The sequence below is a fragment of the Oncorhynchus gorbuscha genome, linkage group LG06, assembly GCF_021184085.1.
Source record: "Oncorhynchus gorbuscha isolate QuinsamMale2020 ecotype Even-year linkage group LG06, OgorEven_v1.0, whole genome shotgun sequence".
In the NCBI taxonomy this organism is placed as follows: Eukaryota; Metazoa; Chordata; class Actinopteri; order Salmoniformes; family Salmonidae; genus Oncorhynchus; species Oncorhynchus gorbuscha.
In genome coordinates this window covers 84,319,850-84,341,612 of record NC_060178.1, presented here as the reverse complement: position 1 = coordinate 84,341,612, position 21,763 = coordinate 84,319,850, and the positions used below count along the sequence as shown (strand labels likewise).

The window sequence follows — 21,763 nt, the reverse complement described above, 5'->3', positions numbered from 1 at the left end:
GTACTACTGATGCTACTGGTGTGCCATCCCAGTGTGTGTGTGTGTGTGTGTGTGTGTGTGTGTGTGTGTGTGTGTGTGTGTGTGTGTGTGTGTGTGTGTGTGTGTGTGTGTGTGTGTGTGTGTGTGTGTGTGTGTGTGTGTGTGTGTGTGTGTGTGTGTGTGTGTGTGTGTGTGTGTGTGTGTGTGTGTGTGTGTGTGTGTTGGTTCTTCAATCCTTGTTGGGACCTAAGATCCCCAAAAGTCCCCACAAGGACGGAAAATTCTCCCTCGTTGGGACATTTCCCACGTCCCCATGAGGACAAAGGCTATTTTAAGCTTAAGTTAAGTTTAGGGTTAGGGAAAATTGGATTTTGAATGGAAATCAATTTGAGGTCCCCATGAGGATAGAATAACAAAACTGTGTATGTAGCCAGGCTGTCTGTTTGTGGGTGGTAGGATTGATCCAGTGTCCTAGCTTAGTAAACCCCAGTAAATCCAGTGATCTGACGCACTAAAGCCTTCTGGCTGGCTGCAACGCACAGCTTCAGACATGTCAACAAGCACACGGATCAACACTCAATCACACACACTTTCACATAAACACAAACATATCCCTCCTCTCTCCAGCTCCTTTTCTCAACTCCCATCATGATTAAGCATTCCACTAGAGTCTAAACTCTACAAGCTTCGCAAACACTCTGGCCTACACAAAATGGACTGGCAGGTAAAAGAGAGAGCGACAGAGAAAAGGTAATGTACTGTTGCATCATCTCAACTCGGATAATCAAAAGAGAGCGAACAGCTACTGCAACATTGGCAGTCAAAGGGAGAGCAAAGTAGGCATGTGTGTGTGTATGTGCATGACTGCATATTGTGCGTGTGATCGACTGATGTTCTACACACACACTGACTACATCATCTGCAGTGAGAGCCAGTGGGACCCGTGGAACTATTAAGAAGTGCCGTTTCTGGCTGTTGGTTGTCATGGTGACAAACCCAATGGTATAAGAGTGGCAGCGTTCGGAAGAGATAGGCCAGGGGATATAGCTAATGAATAGGCAATCAGGTTGATTAGTTCCATCCTGGAGGGGTTTGCTCCATTTCACACTGTCTCTGGAATTAGAGGCTGCTTTTAGTTGAGCAAGTGAGGGTCTTGTACATGATCGCTCATGTGCCACAAGTACAAGGGCGCACACACACACACACACACACACACACCCTGTACTCCTCTGATAATACCTTACAGAGGTCTATTGAGGGGTTTGAATAGATACTTTGTAGAGGTAAGAAAGGGGACACAGCAGACCCAACACACACCCTGGGTCTAAGTAGAAGCTTTAGAGAACACATAGAAGAGATGCATTACACAAGACTATAGCCCCTTCATACACACACTACAGACAGACCCAAACCCCTCCATTCATTCATCAATCACTAGAGCCCATTGGTATGTGTGGTAGACAGGAGAAAGCTCAATGGACTTCTATAGTGATTCCATTCAAAAGGCACTTCTTTAACCTATGGTGTAGGCAGGATAGGGTATGGGGTTGTGTGTGTTGAGTTGAGATGTTAATTTTTTATTGTCACAATAAAAAGGTGCAATGAAATGTGTTGTTTTACAGGGGTCAGCCATGGTAGTATGGCACCCCTTGCCCCTGGAGCATATTAGGGTTAAGTGCCTTGCTCAAGGGCACATTGCCAGATTTTTCACCGTGTTGGGTATTTGAACCAGCAACCTTTTTCTTTACTGGCTCAATGGTCTAACCTCTAGGCTAGAGTACATGACGTCCTAGAGTACTTGAGCTTTTTCTTGTTGACCTGGGGTTAAGGATTAAAGGTTAAGGTTAGGGTGGTTAAGAACAACATTAGAGGTTAGAAAGTGCTGTAGACTAAATTCTCGCCAGAACATCATGACATCCATGTATTGGCAGAACACACAGATGGGTTGTGTGTGTGTGTGTGTGTGTGTGTGTGTGTGTGTGTGTGTGTGTGTGTGTGTGTGTGTGTGTGTGTGTGTGTGTGTGTGTGTGTGTGTGTGTGTGTGTGTGTGTGTGTGTGTGTGTGTGTGTGTGTGTGTGTGTGTGTGTGTGTGTGTGTGTGTGTGTGTGTGTGTGTGTCACTCTCTCTCTCGCTATCTGTCCTCTACCCATCTCTGTGAAATCTGGAGTCAGCTACAGTATGTTGAGATGCATTCATTCCTCACCTCTCAGAGCATGTGTGGAGTGGAGTGTGTGTGTGTGTGTGTGTGTGTAGCGTGTGTGTTGAGCGTGTCCTTTCCACATCAGCACACGTGTGCGATGTGTATAAAGGCCAGAACAAACCATTTATGTGGTTGTATTGCATTGTTGTATATTTCAGTTATGTAATGTATTGATTGTTGCTGCCTTCTTGGCCAGGTCTCCCTTGAAAAAGATACTGGGTCTCAATGGACTTTTCCTGGTTATATAAAGATTTAATTAAAAAAAAAAACGTTTCCACACCTCTGACATGAACATGTGTGTGTGTTTGTGTGTGTGCCTGTGCGTGCGTGCGTGTTTGTGTGTGTATGCTTGTAGGTGGTTGTTTTGGACTGTCATGACTGAAATGTTAAAGTATCGTCTATTTCAGACGTACTAATATCAGGTGATTTGAATGTCTGGCCACCTATTGTTTGACTGTCTTCTGCCCAATGCTGATCTTTTGCCCAATTATTGTTGCAGTATAAGGACAGTATGGTTGCACACGTGCACACAGACACGCCCCCTTCCCCCCAACTATGGATCCCAGATCCAAGGACACTGATAATACGCACATTAATCTCCATGACTATGGAAGCCCTTGGGCATCACAACACAGTATAATAATATTCCATCAACATGACCCAGGTAAAGGCCACTAAGCCGCCAAGGCCACTGCTATCCAGCTTAAACTATACAGTAAGTGCTGTTGGATTGGCTAATTAACTCGCAAATGCCAAAGCTGTAAATGCGCAGTGTAATACTAATCAATGTAGTGCAATGAACAAAATAGCAATTATAGTTACTGGGAATTAACTAAAATATGCGATAGACTAAAAAAAATATTATACTGAGCAATTCAAGAGATCTCTTACACACTCTCCATCAGAGAGCCCCTATTGGCTCAGAGCAGTGAGCCCGAAAGGTCTTAGAAGAGGTTCATTATTGCTAGAACGTGGCTTAAGCTATTTATTAATTCTTATAAAATATTGTACACTCTGCAGTGGGGACATAGAGAAAAGGTGAGTGGAGGATAAACTAGAAACAAATTAGCTGAAAGCTAATGCTTTGAATGAAGAGATTTGTTAATAAACTTGTTGAGCTGCAGACTATTTACAAAAAATAACTGATTGGATTTATATACTGCTTTTCCAGATGGACAAAGTGCTTAGAACAGGGGTAAAATAGACAACTATAATCAACTCTTGATTTTTCAAGATTTTTCAATGATCTCTCTACTGTAATTACCAGACTGCTCTGATAATGACATGCAAAGTCTGTCGTCCCAAATAGCACCCCATTACCTTTATAGTGGACTACCTTTGACCATGACTATAGGGCTCTGGTCAGAAGTAGTGCACTATGTAGGGAAAAGGGTGCCATTTGGGACAAATCCTCTATCTGCAATCCCAATTGTGCAGCTGCCAGACAAATAGCACCCCATTACCTTTATAGTGAACTACCTTTGACCATGACTATAGAGCTCTGGTCAGAAGTAGTGCACTATGTAGGGAAAAGGGTGCCATTTGGGACAAATCCTCTATCTGCAATCCCAATTGTGCAGCTGCCAGACAAATAGCACCCCATTACCTTTATAGTGACCTACCTTTGACCATGACTATAGAGCTCTGGTCAGAAGTAGTGCACTATGTAGGGAAAAGGGTGCCATTTGGGACAAATCCTCTATCTGCAATCCCAATTGTGCAGCTGCCAGACAGCGAGACACAAGAAACGAGAGGACACTTACTTCTTCCTGGTCTCGTATCTGCCTGTTGATCCAAGACTCTGTAGAGGATAAAAAGAGAAGATCATAATTTTGTATTTTTGAGCACGGAGCTACGAATGCATAATACAACATCAATTCATGGGAAATTCCATTCTACATAAATTGTCTCAGTAAAGTGGATCAATATTTAGCCAATAGTGCCCCTACCCTTCAGTTCCCTTAGTTTTCCTGTAAAGACCAGATGTAAAGGCTACGTGGTAAAGGTTAAATAGTAAAACAGTATGCATCTCACTGAACTAAAACTGTGTTGGGAAAGCAGGACATATGTGGACAACTTCCGCAGAGAATGGACGAATTAAGAAAAAGAGTACAAACCAGGGGATAACACAGTCAAGCAAATACCCTTGTTTACAACGTGTTCCCATGAAGTGAAACGTAGGATGTAGATATTATTCTCTTCAGATGACCTTCATACAATATTAACTGGTTTTACACTACGTGGCCAAAAGTATGTGCTCACCGAACATCTCATTCCAATATCATGGGCATTAATATGGAGTTGGTCCCTACTTTCTGGGAAGGCTTTCCACTATCTGTTGGAGCATCGATGCAGGGACTTGCTTCCATTCAGCCACAAGAGCATTAGTGAGGTCGGGCACTGATGTTGGGCGATTAGGAATGGATCGCAGTCAGCGTTCCAATTCATCCCAAAGGCATTCGATGGGGCTGAGGTCAGGGCTCTGTGCAGGCCAGTCAAGTTCTTCTATAAACCATTTCTGTATGGACCTCGCTTTGTGCACGGGGGAATTGTCATGCTGAAACAGGAAAGGGCCTTCCCCAAACTGTTGCAACAAAGTTGGAATCGTCTACAATGTCATTGTATGCTATAGCGTGAAGATTTCTCTTCACTGGAACGAAGGGGCCTAGACCGAATCATGAAAAACATTCTCAGACCATTATTCCACTGAACTTTACAGTTGGCCTATGCATTCAGGCATGTAGCGTTCTCCTGTCATCTGCCAAACCCAGATTAGTTTGTCAGACTGCTAGATGGTCTAGTGTGATTCATCACTCCAGAGAATCCAATGGTGGCGAGCTTTACATCACTCCAGCTGACGCGTGGCAATGCGCATGGTGATATTAGGTTTGTGTGGCCATGGAAACTCATTTCATTAAGCTCCCGACAAACAGTTAATGTGCTGACGTTGCTCCAGAGGCAGTTTGGAACTCAGTAGTGAGTGTTGCAACCAAGGACAGACGATTTTTACGCACAATGTGCTTCAACACCTATGAGCTGCTTAGCGGTTGTTGCTCCTAAACGTTTCCACTTCACAATAAGAGCACCGATAATTGACCAGGGCAGCTCTAGCAGAGCAAAAATTTGTAAAACTGACTTATTGGAAAGGTGGCATCCTATGACAATGCCATGTTGAAAGTCACGAGGTCGTCAGTAAGGCCATTCTACTGCCAATGTTTGTCTATAGAGAATGCATGGCGGAGTGCTCGATTTTATATACCCGTCAGAAATGGGTGTGGATGAAATAGCCAAATCCACTAATTTGAAGGGGTGTCCACACGCTTTTATATATACTGTGCATTCAGAAAGTATTCAGACCCCTTTCCATTTTCCACATTTTGTTATGTTACAGCCTTATTCTCATCAATCTACACACAATACCTCATAATGACAAATTGAAAACAGGTCTTCGAAATAAATAAAACAATTCTAAACAGAAATACCTTATTTACATAAGTATTGAAACCCTTCGCTATGAGACACAAAATTGAATTCAGGTGCATCCTGTTTCCATTGATCAGAGTCCAGCTGTGGTTAAATTCAATTGAACGGACATGATTTGGAAAGGTCCCACAGTTGACAGTGCATGTCAGAGCAAAAACCAAGTCAGGAGGTCAAATTAATTGTCCGTAGAGCTCTGAGACAGGATTGTGTCGGGGCACAGATCTGGGGGAGGGTACCAAAACATTTCTGCAGCATTGAAGGTCCCCAAGAACACAGTGGCCTCCATCATCCTTAAATGGAAGAACTTTGGAACCTCCAAGACCTTTCCTAGAGCTGGACGCCCGGCCAAACTGAGCAATCGCGGGAGAAGGGCCACGGTCATGGAGGTGAACAAGAACCCAATGGTCACTCTAACAGAGCTCCAGAGTTCCTCTGTGGAGATGGGAGAACCTTCCAGAAGGACAACCATCTCTGCAGCACTCCACCAAATCAGGCCTTTATTGGTAGAGTGGCCAGACAGAAGCCACTCCTCAGGAAAAGGAGCATGACAGCCCACATGGCGTTTTTCAAAAGGCACCTAAAGGTCTGATGAAACCAAGATTGAACTCTTTGTCCTCAAATGTCAAGTCTGGAGGAATCCTGGCACCATCCCTACGGTGAAGCATGGTGATGGCAGCATCATGCTGTGGGGATGTTTTTCAGCGGCAGGGACTGGGAGACTAGTCAGGATCGAGGGAAAGATGAACAGAGAAAACAGAGACATCCTGTCACGACATCCGCCAAAGTCAGTTCCTCTCATTACATTTCCCTCATTACATGTTGTGTATTTAACCCTCTGTTCCCCCATGTCTGTGTGTGTAATTGTTTATTGTCAGGTTGGCACTCTTCCTGCTGGTTTGCGCCGGGTTATATTTTAGACCCGTGCTTTTTGACAGCCTGTACTTTGTACTTTGTTATTTTGTACTTAGTGCTGTCTCACTTGTTTCTGAGGGCATTTGATTTGTGACGCGGTTGCATTCTATTCATTTATTGCCTCAGTAAAGTACCTTGTCCACTCATCTCTGCTCTCCTGCGCCTGACTTCCTATGCACCAGCTACACTCACACCTTGTCAGATCATTGATGAAAACCTGCTCCAGAGCGCTCAGGACCTCAGACTGGGGTAAAGGTTCACCTTCCTACAGGTCAACGACCCTTAGCACACAGCCAAAACAACGTGAGTGGCCCAGGCAGAGCCAGGTCTTGAAATCGATCGAACATCTCTAGAGAGAGCTGAAAACAGCTGTGCAGTGACGCTCCCCATCCAACCTGACAGAGATTGAGAGGATCTGCAGAGAAGAATAGGAAAAACTCCCCAAATACAGGTGTGGCAAGCTTGTAGCATCATAACCAAGAAGACCCGATGCTGTAAAGAGTCTGAATACTTAAGTAAATGTAATATCACTTTTTTTATTTGTATAAATTTGCAAAAATGTCTAAAAACCTGTTTTCACATTGTCATTATGGTGTATTGTGTGCAGATTGATGAGGGGGGAAACAATTTAAAACATGTTACAATAAGGCTGTAACATATCAAAATGTGGAAAAAGTCAAGGGGTCTGAATACTTTTCGAATGTAGGTTTACTGAGTAAGCTCAAGGGTTTCTATGGTTTTATATGGCTATAGAACAAACTAGTTTCCTTGTATTCAGTTATTGCTGACGCGTCACTGTACACTATACCGTATTTCAATTAAAGAACATATTCCAAGAAACAATTCATTACACAAACACATCTTCCAATTGAAGAGACATTTTCCAAGAAACAATCATGAACTAATGCACTGGTGGCAGGGGGTAAATGCTCTGTTGTCGTAACAACGTGGCAGAATGCAGAGGGAAAATCACTATAATTTTAGCTGTGTGTACATTACGCTGACTTGAATAAACAGAAAAGACACAACCTTACTTATCGAAACAGGGATTTATATTAGAAGATGGACAACGACGTTCAATTTAATTATATCCCATTATATTCACCTCTCTTCTATTTAAGCAATAAGGCCAGAGGGTGTGTAGTATATGGTCAATATACCACAGCTAAGAGCTGCTCTTAAGAACAACGCAACACGGAGTGCCTGGATAGTCTTTAGCCCTGCTATATTGGCCATATCTCACAAACCCAGAGGTGCCTTACTGCTATTATATACTGTTTACCAACATAATTAGAGCAGTAAAAATAATTTTGTCATACGTGGTATGTGGTCTGATTTACCATTGCTGTCAGCCAATCAGATTTCAGGGCTCGAACCACCCAGATTACGATCTGTTTTATTCCAGTGCCTTCTCTGATGTGTTTCGGTGTGCTGTGTTGTACCAGTGTGTTTGAGCAGCAGTATAATGGATGTGCTGTGTTCTCTTTGTAAGGACAGATTATGTGTCTCCTGCCAGCTCTAAAATGAGACTATCGCTCATCAAACCACTACATGAGAAGAGTGGGAGCTGTAAGCATCACACACACACACACACACACAGTCGTGACTCTGAAATCATCCAAACCTCAATGCCCTCTCACATCGCTGTCGGCTACATGTCCTTCCCTGCGCAGTCTGATGGGAATGTAGTAAGAAGTAATAAATAACCTAACAACACAGATAATACATTATAGAAAGAGATCAAAATGTTCTATTTATAAAAGTCTAGGCGGTTGTACTGCAGGGCACATGCACATAGGTCAACATATCTGTCGCTCTCTTTCTTTCCCTCGCTCTTTCTCCCATGTTCTTTCTCCTTGTATAGCCTTGAAGCTCTCTGGAGTGGAATATGGTGTATTCTTCTCCCGGGGTAAGACGATTCAGAGTATGGCTAGCTGAGATGGCGTCAGCAGCAACTAGCAGCCAGGGCCGGCTCTTGTGTACCTCCTAATGAAGTGGTTCTAACAAGAATAAGAACAATGTCCTAATGGTCATGGTACTGCGTCAAAAACCAGGGCTCCTGTGAGGTCTGCACATGTTCTTAACTTGTGCTGTTTTGTAAAGACCCGACCCCTTTGTCCTAGGAGCGAACATTTCTTCATGGTCATAGTTCCCTCACAATGAATGATATATTTTATCAGGCCATGTGCTTTAGAAAATGTTAAGTGTACAGCTTGCATTACAGCCTCCACCTTGCCAGTCTGTCGCAGCAGGTTATAGTGCAGAGCTACAGCAGGAGCATACCTAAACAGGTGTTGTCCGTCTGTCCATCTGTTACAGCTAAAGGTAGAGCTAGGTGTGCATACTAAAACAGCCTATAGGTAATGTTGTCCATCTGTCTGTCTGTCTGTCTGTCCCAGTGGAGGTCTAGTGCTACCTCTGCATTCTGAAGTGAGAGGGTGGGATATTAAATATCCCAAGTGTCCCTATGCTGTTCAATAATAAACCACTTTGAGCACTTAAACGTCCCCTTTCAATTAAATCCATTATAATTTACATTATAAAGCAATTACATGCATCGCACACTGTATACTAGGGTCAGAAATAAGCCTGCCCATAAGACACACTCCACTGAATCAATAAGGAGGATGTCATTCTCATATGTAGTTTTTTGTGCATTCTATACCCTATGGGCCCTGGTCAAAAGTACTGCACCATTATGGGTCATTATACAGAAGTGGTGCAAATTGGGTGTTCCATTTTTATTTGATTTCTTTCACCAAACTAACTTTCAGCACACGTCTTACATTATACTACTCACACACTTTGTTTTGTATTGCATATTTGAAATACTTACCTGAATTCCTTAACACCCCACAACATGAGTTACTATGGAAACATAGTGGAAAAGGTGCAATAAAGGTAAAACAATGCACAGTAGTGACCATTTTCATTAACTTTCTATTACAGATTAATTGTAGAAATAGAATTTGCATACATAAAAATACAAATAACTAAAAGCACGGTTTTTAGCCTGATTTCAATACATTTACATTTCATTTAGAGAAAATGTATCTCTATAATAGTTCTCTGTAAAATGTAAAATGTTGATTGTATGAATCTGAAACTTGTTGACTGACTGAATTATGTTGTTAGATGTTTAAATGATTACGTTATCTATCTTTATTTTGGCAAGATAACAGGTGTTTTGGTGTCAAGTATCAATCATAGTGATAAATGGAGGACTCTAGATGAATATAACTCATTTTAGAAAAGACATGGTCCTTTATGGCATCCAGCATTTAAAAGTAGTCAACTAGGTGGAGATTCCTGTAGGTTGAGATTGATCAGCCAATGATCATAGAGCAGGGATGGGCAACTCCAGTCCTCGGGGCCAGAGTGGTGTCATGTGTGTTAGCTGGAGCAAAACACCAATCAGGCCCTTGAGGACTGGAGTTGCCCATCGCTGTCATAATGCATTGTCTTGTTCAAATTGAGCTGCCTTTAAAGGCTAAGGTAATATCCACGAGCCAAGACTTATACCGGGACATTGGTCCCAAGATTCAGTTCAAGACCCAGTGAGTCGAGACCATGACAAGTTAAAACCAAATGTATGTGGTCTTGTGTGGTCTCAAGACCAAGATGTCAAGAGTCCATTGGCCCTTTTTTACATTGTAAGAAAGTAGAGTAAACTCAAGTAGAGTAAACTCTTCAGCCTGAAGAGCATTTGCAATGTCTGCCACTGATATTGGGCGATTACACCTGGCTTGCAGATGGTGTTCCAATTCCTCCCAAAGGTGTTCGATGGGGTTGAGGTCTGTGCAAGTCAGTCAAGTTCTTCCACACCGATCTTGACAAACCATTTCTGTTTGGACCTCGATTTGTGCACGGGGGCATCGTCATGCTGAAACAGGAAAGGGCCTTCCCCAAACTGTTGCCACATAGTTGGACGCACAGAATCGTCTAGAATGCCATTGTATACTGTAGCGTAACTTCACTGGAACTAAGGGGCCTAGATCGAACCATGAAAGACAGCCCCAGAAAATTATTCCTCCTCCACCTAACTTTACAGTTAGTCACTATGCATTCAGGCTAGTAGCATTCTCCTGGCATCCACCAAATCCAGATTTGTCCGTTGGACTGCCAATGATGAAGCATGATTCATTACTCCAGAGACCGCATTTCCACTGCTCCAGAGTCCAATGGCGATATTTGGCATTGCGCATGGTGATCTTAGGCTTACATGCATGCGGCTGCTCGACCAGGGAAACCCATTTCATGACGCTCCCAACGAACAGTTCTTGTGCTGACGTTGCTTCCAGAGACCGTTTGGAACTCAGTAGTGAGTGTTGCAACCGAAGACAGATTATTTTTATAACCTACATGCTTCAGCCCTCGGCGTAACGGTTCTGAGAGCTGTGTGGCCTACCACTTCGCGGCTGAGTCGTTGTTGCTCCTAGACATTTCCACTTAACAATAAGAACACTTACAGTTGACCGGGGCAGCTCGAGCAGGGCATAGATTTGATGAATTGACTTGTTGGAAAAGTGGCATCCTATGACGGTGCCACATTGAAAGTCACTGAGTGCTTCAGTAAGGGCCATTCTACTGCCAATGTTTGTCTATGGGGATTGAATGGCTGTGTGCTCAATTTTATACAACTGTCAGCAACGGGTGTGGCTGAAATAGCCGAATCCACAAATTTGAAGGGGTGTCCACATACTTTATTTGTGAATGACAGAGGCTGTGGTACAGTGGTTCTTGATTGAAAAGTTGCATTGTACAGTAGTACAGCTTGCGGGCTGCCGGCAGAATTCTATGGCACATTACTTAAGTGTAAACTATTGTTGCAATTAATGCTAGTTAGTGCTAGTTTGACCACCAGAGGGCATCTATGAGAATTATTTGGCTGTTTTTAAAATTGTCTGTACTAGAGAATTTAAAACCTTTTTAATTCCGAGAAAAATGAAAAACTAAATCCTTAGGGTTTCCGTCAGGAAAATATGGCGCTGTGCAACGTGAATGGTCAGGAGTAGGCTACTAAGTGGCTGCGAGTTAAGAGCAAAATAATCCTAACATTTCCACACCCTAATTATAGGCTAACAAATACCCAAATGGAGATTCAGTGAAAATAAAAATCTCATTGATTTATCAAGACCAGTCTCCATGCTTTTCTCAGAGCAGCCGACATTTGTGAACACACCTGTATGCTACTGCTTCAAATCCTATTATAACAATTGGATGAATTTGGGTGTTCCAGTAAGCAACAGTTTGTTGCCTTCATTAATGGACTTTAATCCAATATTTCTGTCATTCAGTGATATTTATTCCCATAATAATTCATTATAGATCCATCCAGAAAAAAAATGAACGCATTTGGTGGACTTGGTAAGCGTCTATTTTCCTGCTGATAGCCCATCAAGGGCTTCTTTTGTATTCTTAAAAAGAACTCCAGCACAGAGAACAGAAAGGAGCCTTGAATAATTAAACATGCTGGTAAAATACTGTTAGACATGGGGATTATGTTCACGGACAGTGCTATTTGCCTGTGTTACGCCGTACACGAAAGCCCTGGAAAATGAACAGGTACAGTAGGCTACAACACTGTAAAGTAGGCCTAATAATGCTAAAAATAATGCTTAAATAAATCGACTGGTGGTCTTTACTGTATGCTGCACATTTTTACATTGTATTCCATTTCCAGCGAGACTATTCAAGCCATCGACTCACTGATGGTTGAAGACGATGTACGATCGACAAAGGCAATCTGGAATCTGCTGGCATCACCGCACAACATCAACATCGCTCTTATCACAATCAAAAGACAGTTGAAGAAACTTGAGTGGACTTATGGAAAGGCTCTATATATATATAAATATATATATGTATATATACACACACAGTTGAAGTCAGACGTTTACATACACTTAGGTTGGAGTCATTAAAACTTGTTTTCAACCACTCCACAAATTTCTTGTTAACAAACTATAGTTTTGGCAAATTGGTTAGGAAATCTACTTTGTGCATGACACAAGTAATTTTTCCAACAATTGTTTACAGACAGATTATTTCACTTATTTCACCAATTCCAGTGGGTCAGAAGTTAACATACATTAAGTAGACTGTGCTTTTAAACAGCTTGGAAAATTCCAGAAAATGTCATGGCTTTAGAATGTTCTGACAGGCTAATTGACATCATTTGAGTCAATTAGATGTGTATCTGTGGATGTATTTCAAGGCCTACCATCAAATGCAGTGCCTCTTTGCTTGACATCATGGGAAAATCAAAAGAAATGAGCCAAGAAATCAGAAAAATAACTGTAGACCTCCACAACTCTGTTTCATCCTTGGGAGCAATTTCCAAATGCCTGAAGGTATCACGTTCATCTGTACAAACAATAGTACGCAAGTATAAACACCATGCGACCACGCTGCCGTCATACCGCTCAGAAAGGAGACGCTTTCTGTCTCCTAGAGATGAACGTACTTTGGTGCGAAAAGTGCAAATCAATCACAGAACAAAAACAAAAGTATCTGTATCCACAGTAGAGGTCGACCGACTAATCGGAATGGCTGAAAACAATCAATCTTAACATAATCACTAGTTAACTACACATGGTTGATAATATTACTAGTTTATCTAGCTTGTCCTGCGTTGCATATAATCGATGCGGTGCCTGTTAATTTATCATTGAATCACAGCCTACTTCGCCAAACGGGTGATTTAACAAACGCATTTGCGAAAAAAGCACTGTCGTTGCACCAATGTGAACCTAACCATAAACATCAACGCCTTTCTTAAAATCAAAACACAAGTATATATTTTTAAACCTGCATATTTAGTTAATGTTGTCTGCTAACATGACTTTCTTTTAACTCTGGAAATTGTGTCACTTCTCTTGCATTCTGTGCAACAGAGTCAGGGAAGCGAACTGTGTGAAGACCATTTCTTCCTAAGAAAGAAAGCCAACTTCACCAAACGGGGGATGATTTAACAAAAACGCATTTTCTAAAAGAGTACAATCGTCGAGCGAATGTACCTAACCATAAATACCAATGCCTTTCTTAATATTAATACACAGAAGTATATATTTTTAAACCTGCATATTTAGTTCAAATAAATTCATTTTAGCAGGCAATATTAACTAGGGAAATTGTGTCACTTCTCTTGCGTTCATTACACACAGAGTCAGGGTATATGCAACAGTTTGGGCCGCCTGGCTCATTGCAAACTAATTTGCCAGAATTTTACATAATTATGACAAAACATTGAAGGTTGTGCATTGTAACAGCGAAATTTTGACTTATGGTTGCCACCGGTTAGATAAAATACGTAATGGTTCCGTATTTCACTGAAAGAATAGACGTTTTGTTTTCGAAATGATCGTTTCTGGATATGACCATATTAATGACCTAAGGCTCGTATTTCTGTGTGTTATTATATTATAAATAAGTCTATAATTTGATAGAGCAGTCTGACTGAGCGGTGGTAGGCAGCAGCAAACTCGTAAGTATTCATTCAAACAGCACTGTCCTGCATTCCCCCCTCCCACCTTTATTTAACCAGGTAGGCTAGTTGAGAACAAGATATCATTTGCGAGATAAAGCATAGCAATTCGACACATACAACAACACAGAGTTGGAGCAAGATAGATAAATAAATACAGTATGGGGATGAGATAGATAGATGAGCAGATTACAGATGCCTATGTACAGGTGCAGTGATCTGTGAGCTGCTCTAACAGCTGGTTAGTGAGGGAGATATGAGTCTCCAGCTTCAGCGATTTTTGCAGTTTGTTCCAGTCATTGGCAGCAGAGAACTGGAAGGAAAGGCGATCAAATGAGGAATTGGCTTTGGGGGTGACCAGTGAGATATACCTGCTGGAGTGCGTGCTACGAGTGGGTGCTGCTATGGTGACCAGTGAGCTGAGATAAGGTGGGGCTTTACCTAGCAGAGACATTTAGATCACCTGTAGCCAGTGGGTTTGGCGACGAGTATAAAGTGAGGGCCAACCAACGAGAGCGTAAAGGTCGCAGTGGTGGGTAGTGTATGGGGCTTTGGTGACAAAACGGATGGCACTGTGATAGACTGCATCCAATTTGTTGAGTAGAGTGTTGGAGGCTATTTTATAGATGACATCGCCGAAGTCGAGGATCGGTAGGATGGTTTGTTTTACGAGGGTATGTTTGGCAGCATGAGTGAAGGATGCTTTGTTGCGATATAGGAAGCCGATTATAGATTTAATTTTGGATTGGAGATGCTTAATGTGAGTCTGGGAGGAGAGTTGACAATCTAACCAGACACCTAGGTATTTGTAGTTGTCCAAGTACTCTAAGTCAGAGCCGTCCAGAGTAGTGATGCTGGACGGGCGGGCAGGTGCGGACAGTGATTTAGTTTTACTTGCATTTAAGGGCAGTTGGAGGCCACGGAAGGAGAGTTGTACAGCATTGAAGCTTGTCTGGAGGTTAGTTAACAAAGAGGGGCCAGAAGTATACAGAATGGTGTCGTCTGCGTAGAGGTTGATCAGAGAATCAACAGCAGCAAGCGCGACATCATTGATGTATACAGAGAAGAATGTCGTCCCGAGAATTGAACCCTGTGGCACCCCCATAGAGACTGCCATAGGTCTGGACAACAGGCCCTCCGATTTGACACACTGAATTCTATCAGAGAAGTAGTTGGTAAACAAGGCGAGGAAATCATTTGAGAAACCAAGGCTGTTGAGTCTGCCAATAAGAATGTGGTGATTGACAGAGTCGAAAAACTTGGCCAGGTCGATGAATACGGCTGCACAGTAATGTCTCTTATCGATGGTGGTTATGATGTTGCTTAGGACCTTGAGCGTGGCTGGGGTGTACCCATGACCAGCTCTTAAACCAGATTGCATAGCGGAGAAGGTACGGTGGGATTCGAAATGGTAGGTAATCTGTTTGTTAACTTGGCTTTCGAAATCTTAAAAAGACAGGGTAGGATAGATATAGATTTGTAGCGATTTGGGTCTAGAGTGTCACCCCCTTTGAAGAGGGGGATGACCACGGCTACTTTCCAATCTTTGGGAATCTCAGATGATACGAAAGAGAGGTTGAACAGGCTAGTAATAGGGCATGCAACAATTTCGGCAGATCATTTTAGAAAGAGAGGGTCCAGATTGTCTAGCCCGGCTGATACGTAGGGGTCCAGATTTTGCAGCTTTCAGAACATCAGCTATCTGGATTTGGGTGAAGGAGAAATGGTCAGGGCTTTGGCGGGTTGCTGTGGAGGGTGCCGGGGAGTTGACCGGGGTAGAGGTAGCCAGGTGGAAAGCATGGCCAGCCGTGGAGAAATGCTTTTTGAAATTCTCAATTATAGTGGATTTAATCGGTGGTAACAGTGTTTCCTAGCCTCAGAGCAGTGGGCAGCTGGGAGGAGGTGCTCTTATTCTCCGTGGACTTTATAGTGTCCCAGAACTTTTTGAGTTTGTACAACAGGATGCAAATTTCTGTTTGAAAAAGCTAGCCTTAGCTTTCCTAACTGCCTGTGTATATTTATTCCTAACTTCCCTGAAAAGTTGCATATCACAGGGGTTATTCAATGCTAATCCAGAACGCCACAGGATGTTTTTGTGCTGGTCAAGGGCAGACCAGTCTGGAGTGAACCAAAGACTATATCTATTCCTAGTTCTACATTTTTGTAATGAGGCATGCTTATTTAAGATGGTGAGGAAGGCACTTTTAAAGAATTACCAGGCATCCTCTAATGACGGGATGAGGTCAATGTCATTACAGAATACCCCAGCCAGGTTAATTAGAAAGGCCTACTCGCAGAAGTGTTTTAGGGAGCGTTTGACAGTGATGAGGGGTGGTCCTTTGGTTGCAGACCATTACAGCTGGGGGCAGAGGGTGGTCTATAGCAAGCGGAAACAGTGAAGAAGTAGAAGCTCGAAATGTTTGGGTACAGACCTGGATAGTAAGACAAAACTCTGGCAGTTCTATCTTGACGGAAAATGTTATAGTTAGGGATGGAGATTTCAGGGTTTTTGCTGGTTTTCCGAGGACAGGATTCAGACATGGCTAAGACATTTGTATTGCGCTATTTATGAGATTAGGCTGGAAATACTAAAGTACCTCCAATAGCCAACATCAAAGAGTCAAAAGGTAGAGTGGGACAAAAAAGTATTTAGTCAGCCACCAATTGTGCAAGTTCTCCCACTTAAAAAGATAAGAGAGGCCTGTAATTTTCATCATAGGTACACTTCAACTATGACAGACAAAATTATTTTAAAAAATCCAGAAAATCACATTGTAGGATCTTTTATGAATTTATTTGCAAATTATGGTGGAAAATAAGTATTTGGTCACCTACAAACAAGCAAGATTTCTGGCTCTCACAGACCTGTAACTTCTTCTTTAAGAGGCTCCTCTGTCCTCCACTCACACCTGTATTAATGGCACCTGTTTGAACTTGTTATCAGTATATAAGACACCTGTCCACAACCTCAAACAGTCACACTCCAAACTCCACTATGGCCAAGACCAAAGAGCTGTCAAAGGACACCAGAAACAAAATTGTAGACCTGCACCAGGCTGGGAATACTGAATCTGCAATAGGTAAGCAGCTTGGTTTGAATAAATCAAGGAAATGGAAGACATACAAGACCACTGATAATCTCACTCGATCTGGGGCTCCACGCAAGATCTCACCCCGTGGGGTCAAAATGATCACAAGAACGGTGAGCAAAAATCCCAGAACCACACGGGGGGACCTAGTGAATGACCTGCAGAGAGCTGGGACCAATGTAACAAAGCCTACCATCAGTAACACACTACGCCACCAGGGACTCAAATCCTGTAGTGCCAGACGTGTCCCCCTGCTTAAGCCAGTACATGTCCAGGCCCATCTGAAGTTTGCTAGAGAGCATTTGGATGATCCAGAAGATGATTGGGAGAATGTCATATGGTCAGATGAAACCAAAATATAACTTTTTGGTAAAAACTCAACTCGTCGTGTTTGGGGGACAAAGAATGCTGAGTTGCATTCAAAGAACACCATACCTACAGTGAAGTATGGGGGTGGAAATATCATGCTTTGGGGCTTTTTTTCTGCAAAGGGACCAGGACGACTGATCCGTGTAAAGGAAAGAATGAATGGGGCCATGTATCGTCAGATTTTGAGTGAAAACCTCTTTCCATCAGCAAGGGCATTGAAGATGAAACGTGGCTGGGTCTTTCAGCATGACAATGATCCCAAACACACCGCCCGGGCAATGAAGGAGTGGCTTTGTAAGAAGCATTTCAAGGTCCTGGAGTGGCCTAGTCAGTCTCCAGATCTCAACCCCATAGAAAATCTTTGGAGGGAGTAGACTGTCCGTGTTGCCCAGCAACAGCCCCAAAACACCACTGCTCTAGAGGAGATCTGCATTAAGGAATGGGCCAAAATACCAGCAAGTGTGTGAAAACCTTGTGAAGACTTACAGAAAACATTTGACCCCTGTCATTGCCAACAAAGGGTATATAACAAAGTATTGAGATAAACTTTTGTTATTTACCAAATACTTATTCCACCATAATTTGTAAATACATTCATTACAAATCCTACAATGTGATTTTCTGGATTTTTGTTCTTCTCATTTTGTCTGTCACAGTTGAAGTGGCAGGGACTGGGAGACTAGTCAGGATGGCGGGAAAGATGAACGGAGCAAAGTACATAGAGATCCTTGATGAAGATCTGCTCCAGAGCGCTCAGGACCTTAGAATGGGTTCTCCTTCCAACAGTGCCTTAACACAATCCTGTCTCTGAGCTCTATGGACAAATCCTTTGACCTCATGGCTTGGTTTTTGCTTAAATATGCACTGTCAACTGTGGGACCTTATATAGACAGGTGTGTGCTTTTCCAAATCATGTCCAATTAATTGAATTTACAACAGGTGGACTCCAATCAAGTTGTAGAAACATCTCAAGGATTATCAAAGGAAACGGGATGCACCTGAGCTCAATTTAGAGTCTCCATAGCAAAGGGTCTGAATACTTAAGATATTTCTGTTTTTTGTTTTTAATAGATGGTTTTCCCTTCATCGTTATGGGGTATTGTGTGTAGATTGATGAGGGTTTTTATTTATTTAATCTATTTTAGAATAAGGCTGTAACGTAACAAAATGCGGAAAAAAGTCTGAATACTTTCCAAATGCACTGTAAATTATATTTCTATTATTTTTTATACTTTTACAAAAATTTCTACAAACCTGTTTTTGCTTTGTCATTATGGGATATTGTATGTAGATTGATGAGGGGGAAAACGATGTAATCAATTTTAAAATAAGGCTGTAACGTAACAAAATGTGGAAAAAGTCAAGGTGTCTGAATACTTTCCAAATGCACTGTATATATCTATGATGTCAGTTGTTTTGGTTTCGATTTGGAAAATGTTGACTTATTTTAGACTTTAAAGAATCCCCATAGCTAACATATGGCTGGCTATGTCATTTGCACAGATGTACATCCCAGCAAACATATGTTTTTGTCCCAAAACCGTACCATACACATGTCTTGACATATTAGATGTCGGTAGTGACACTTGTTAAAAATCCCTTCACCTGGTGATATTTGTAGGGTTGTGGTTTAAGGCACCTTCATTCCACAGTCTTGTAACGTTTGTGTTTCAGAAGTTATATCAAAAGATGGGACAGCATAGTTTTGAGAAATATGTTTAAAAATAAACAAAATAACGAATTAAATCAGTATCTTTCAATGTAATAATAGAACAACAAGCTGTTCTATTAAAATAATAGTGTTAAATCATGAATTACTTTACGTTTAGGAGTCCGTGTTGGAGACAGCCACCTCTCAATAGAAATGTGTATAAAAAATGACTTTGTACTATATTAATTTAACAATATATTTCTTATTGCCTTGGATTGAAAATAAATGTCCTAAGTTCAGAGACTTAACAGGACACTTAATTAGATTTTTTGTGTAGGGACTGCAATTTACACCACTTCTGTAGAAACACCCACATAGGGAATAGGGTTCCATTTGGAACAGCCCCCTGACTAGCATGTTGATATTTGGTGAATGTCATTCTCTCTCTAGGCTGCTCTGTACTGCTGTCCTGTCTCTTTAATGTCTGAGGTTCTCTCATTCTGCTAATTCAGTCACTGTGAGTGTGTGTACGCGTTCGTAAGTGTGCGTAAGGCAACAGATCGCAATACAACGGACTGATTCAGGTTCACCTCCTACAGCTCTGTAATTACTGAGGACAGAGAAAGAACCATGACCTTTACTGGAAGGGGAGAATTGAAAGAGAGAGAGAGAGTGTTTATTTCACTTTTGTTTATTATCTATTTAACTTGGGGGGAGAGAGAGAGAGAGAGAGAGGTGGGAGAGAGTGAAAGAGGTCAGAAAGAGAGATGGGATAGAGAGAAAGAGGTGGAAGAGAAAGAGGCGGGAGAGAGAGGAGAGTGAGGTGGGAGAAAGGAAGAGAGGTGTGAGAGAGAGCGAGAGGGGTGGGAGAGAGAGAGGTCAGAAAGAGAGATGGGAGGCCTCCCCGGTTAAGGGCGCTGTACTGCAGCGCCAGCTGTGCCATTAGAGTCCCTGGGTTCGCGCCCAGGCTCTGTCGTAACCGGCCGCGACCGGGAGGTCCGTGGGGCGACGCACAATTGGCCTAGCATCGCCCGGGTTAGGGAGAGCTTGGACGGTAGGGGTGTCCTTGTCTCATCGCGCACCTGCGACTCCTGTGGCGGGCTGGGCGCAGTGTGCGCTAGCCAAGGTGGCCAGGTGCACGGTGTTTCCTCCGGCACATTGGTGCGGCTGGCTTCCGGGTTGGATGCGCACTGTGTTAAGAAGCAGTGCGGCTCGGTTGGGTTGTGTATCGGAGGACGCATGACTTTCAACCTTTGTCTCTCCCGAGCCCGTACGGGAGTTGTAGCGATGAGACAAGATAGTAGCTACTACAACAATTGGATACCATGAAATTGGGGAGAAAAAGGGGTAAAATGTTTAAAAAATAACAAAAATAAAACAAAATAAAAAAAGAAAGAGAGATGGGATAGAGAGAAGTAGAGGTGGAAGAGAGAGGCGGGAGAGAGAGGAGAGTGACGTGGGAGAAAGGAAGTGAGGTGAGAGAGAGAGGGGTGGGAGAGAGAGAGGTGGGAGATAGCGAGAGAGAAAGAGGTGGGAGAGAAAGAGGTGGGAAAGAGAGGGGAGATGGGATAGAGAGACCGAGAGAAAGGTGAGAAAGAGAGATGGGCTGGAAGGAGAGAGAGAGAAAGAAAGAAAGAGGTGGGAGAGAGAGATGGGAGAGAGACAGATGGAAAATAGAGAGAAAGAGGTGGGAAAGAAAGAGAGGGAGGGGTGGGAGAGAGAGAGAGAGAGAGAGAGAGAGAGAGAGAGAGAGAGAGAGAGAGAGAGAGAGAGAGAGAGAGAGAATGAGATAAAGGCATCATTACATTTAATTGACTTCAATTCACAGACACAGAAAATCTATATTTATTATGGATATCATGAACTGCTTAGTTTAAATAATCTGTTTAAGTGGGAAATTGCCTGGCGCCCAGCAGGAGAAGTGTTGGCAGGCTGTGAAACACTAGCTGACCCAAACATAACACTTTTACGACTGTAGTATCTTTAATTAATCTTTCATCTTTGGTTTCCATCAATAAAAAAATCAGATTTTAAAAAATGTCACGACAGGCCTAATGGAAACAGCTAATTTGTTGGTAAACTTTGCAAATGTCGACAAAGCAAAATATGGTAGACAAGGTGGGATAACGGTTTTGTTGGTGAAATAGATTATGCAACAATTGCTGTGAAATTTCTTTTAATGAGCAAATATTGACATAATATCGAGGCAAACATCTTGTCGAGGCAAACTTGGAGTCACACGATGCTATGTTGTGTGCTCCTCCCACTGTGACTTGGAAAAAAAACGTTTTCGGACAAAAAGATTAACTTTATCGAACAAAACAAACATTTATTGTGTAACATGGAATCCTTGGAGTGCCACCAGATGAAGATCATCAAAGGTAAGTGATTAATTTTAATGCTATTTCTGACTTTTGTGACACCTCTCCTTGGCTGGAAAATGTCTGTATGGTTTTTGTGGCTAGGCGCTGCCCTAACATAATCGCATGGTGTGCTTTCGTCGTAAAGCCTTTTGAAATCTGACACAGCGGCTGGATTAACAAGAAGTTTATCTTTAAGCCTATGTATAATACTTGTATCTTTCATCAATATTT

The 21,763-nt window shown here is 42.4% G+C and overlaps 1 protein-coding gene across 1 annotated transcript in view; it reads right to left on the bottom strand.

Annotated features, from left to right (window-relative positions):
* The window catches only part of ankfn1 (ankyrin repeat and fibronectin type III domain containing 1), a 286,097-nt gene that overhangs the window by 201,980 nt on the left and 62,354 nt on the right, over nucleotides 1-21,763 (bottom strand). The window contains exon 6 of the mRNA XM_046354362.1: nucleotides 3,943-3,980. Coding sequence (XP_046210318.1) covers nucleotides 3,943-3,980 — 38 coding nt within the window. The remainder of the gene's footprint in view (nucleotides 1-3,942; nucleotides 3,981-21,763) is intronic.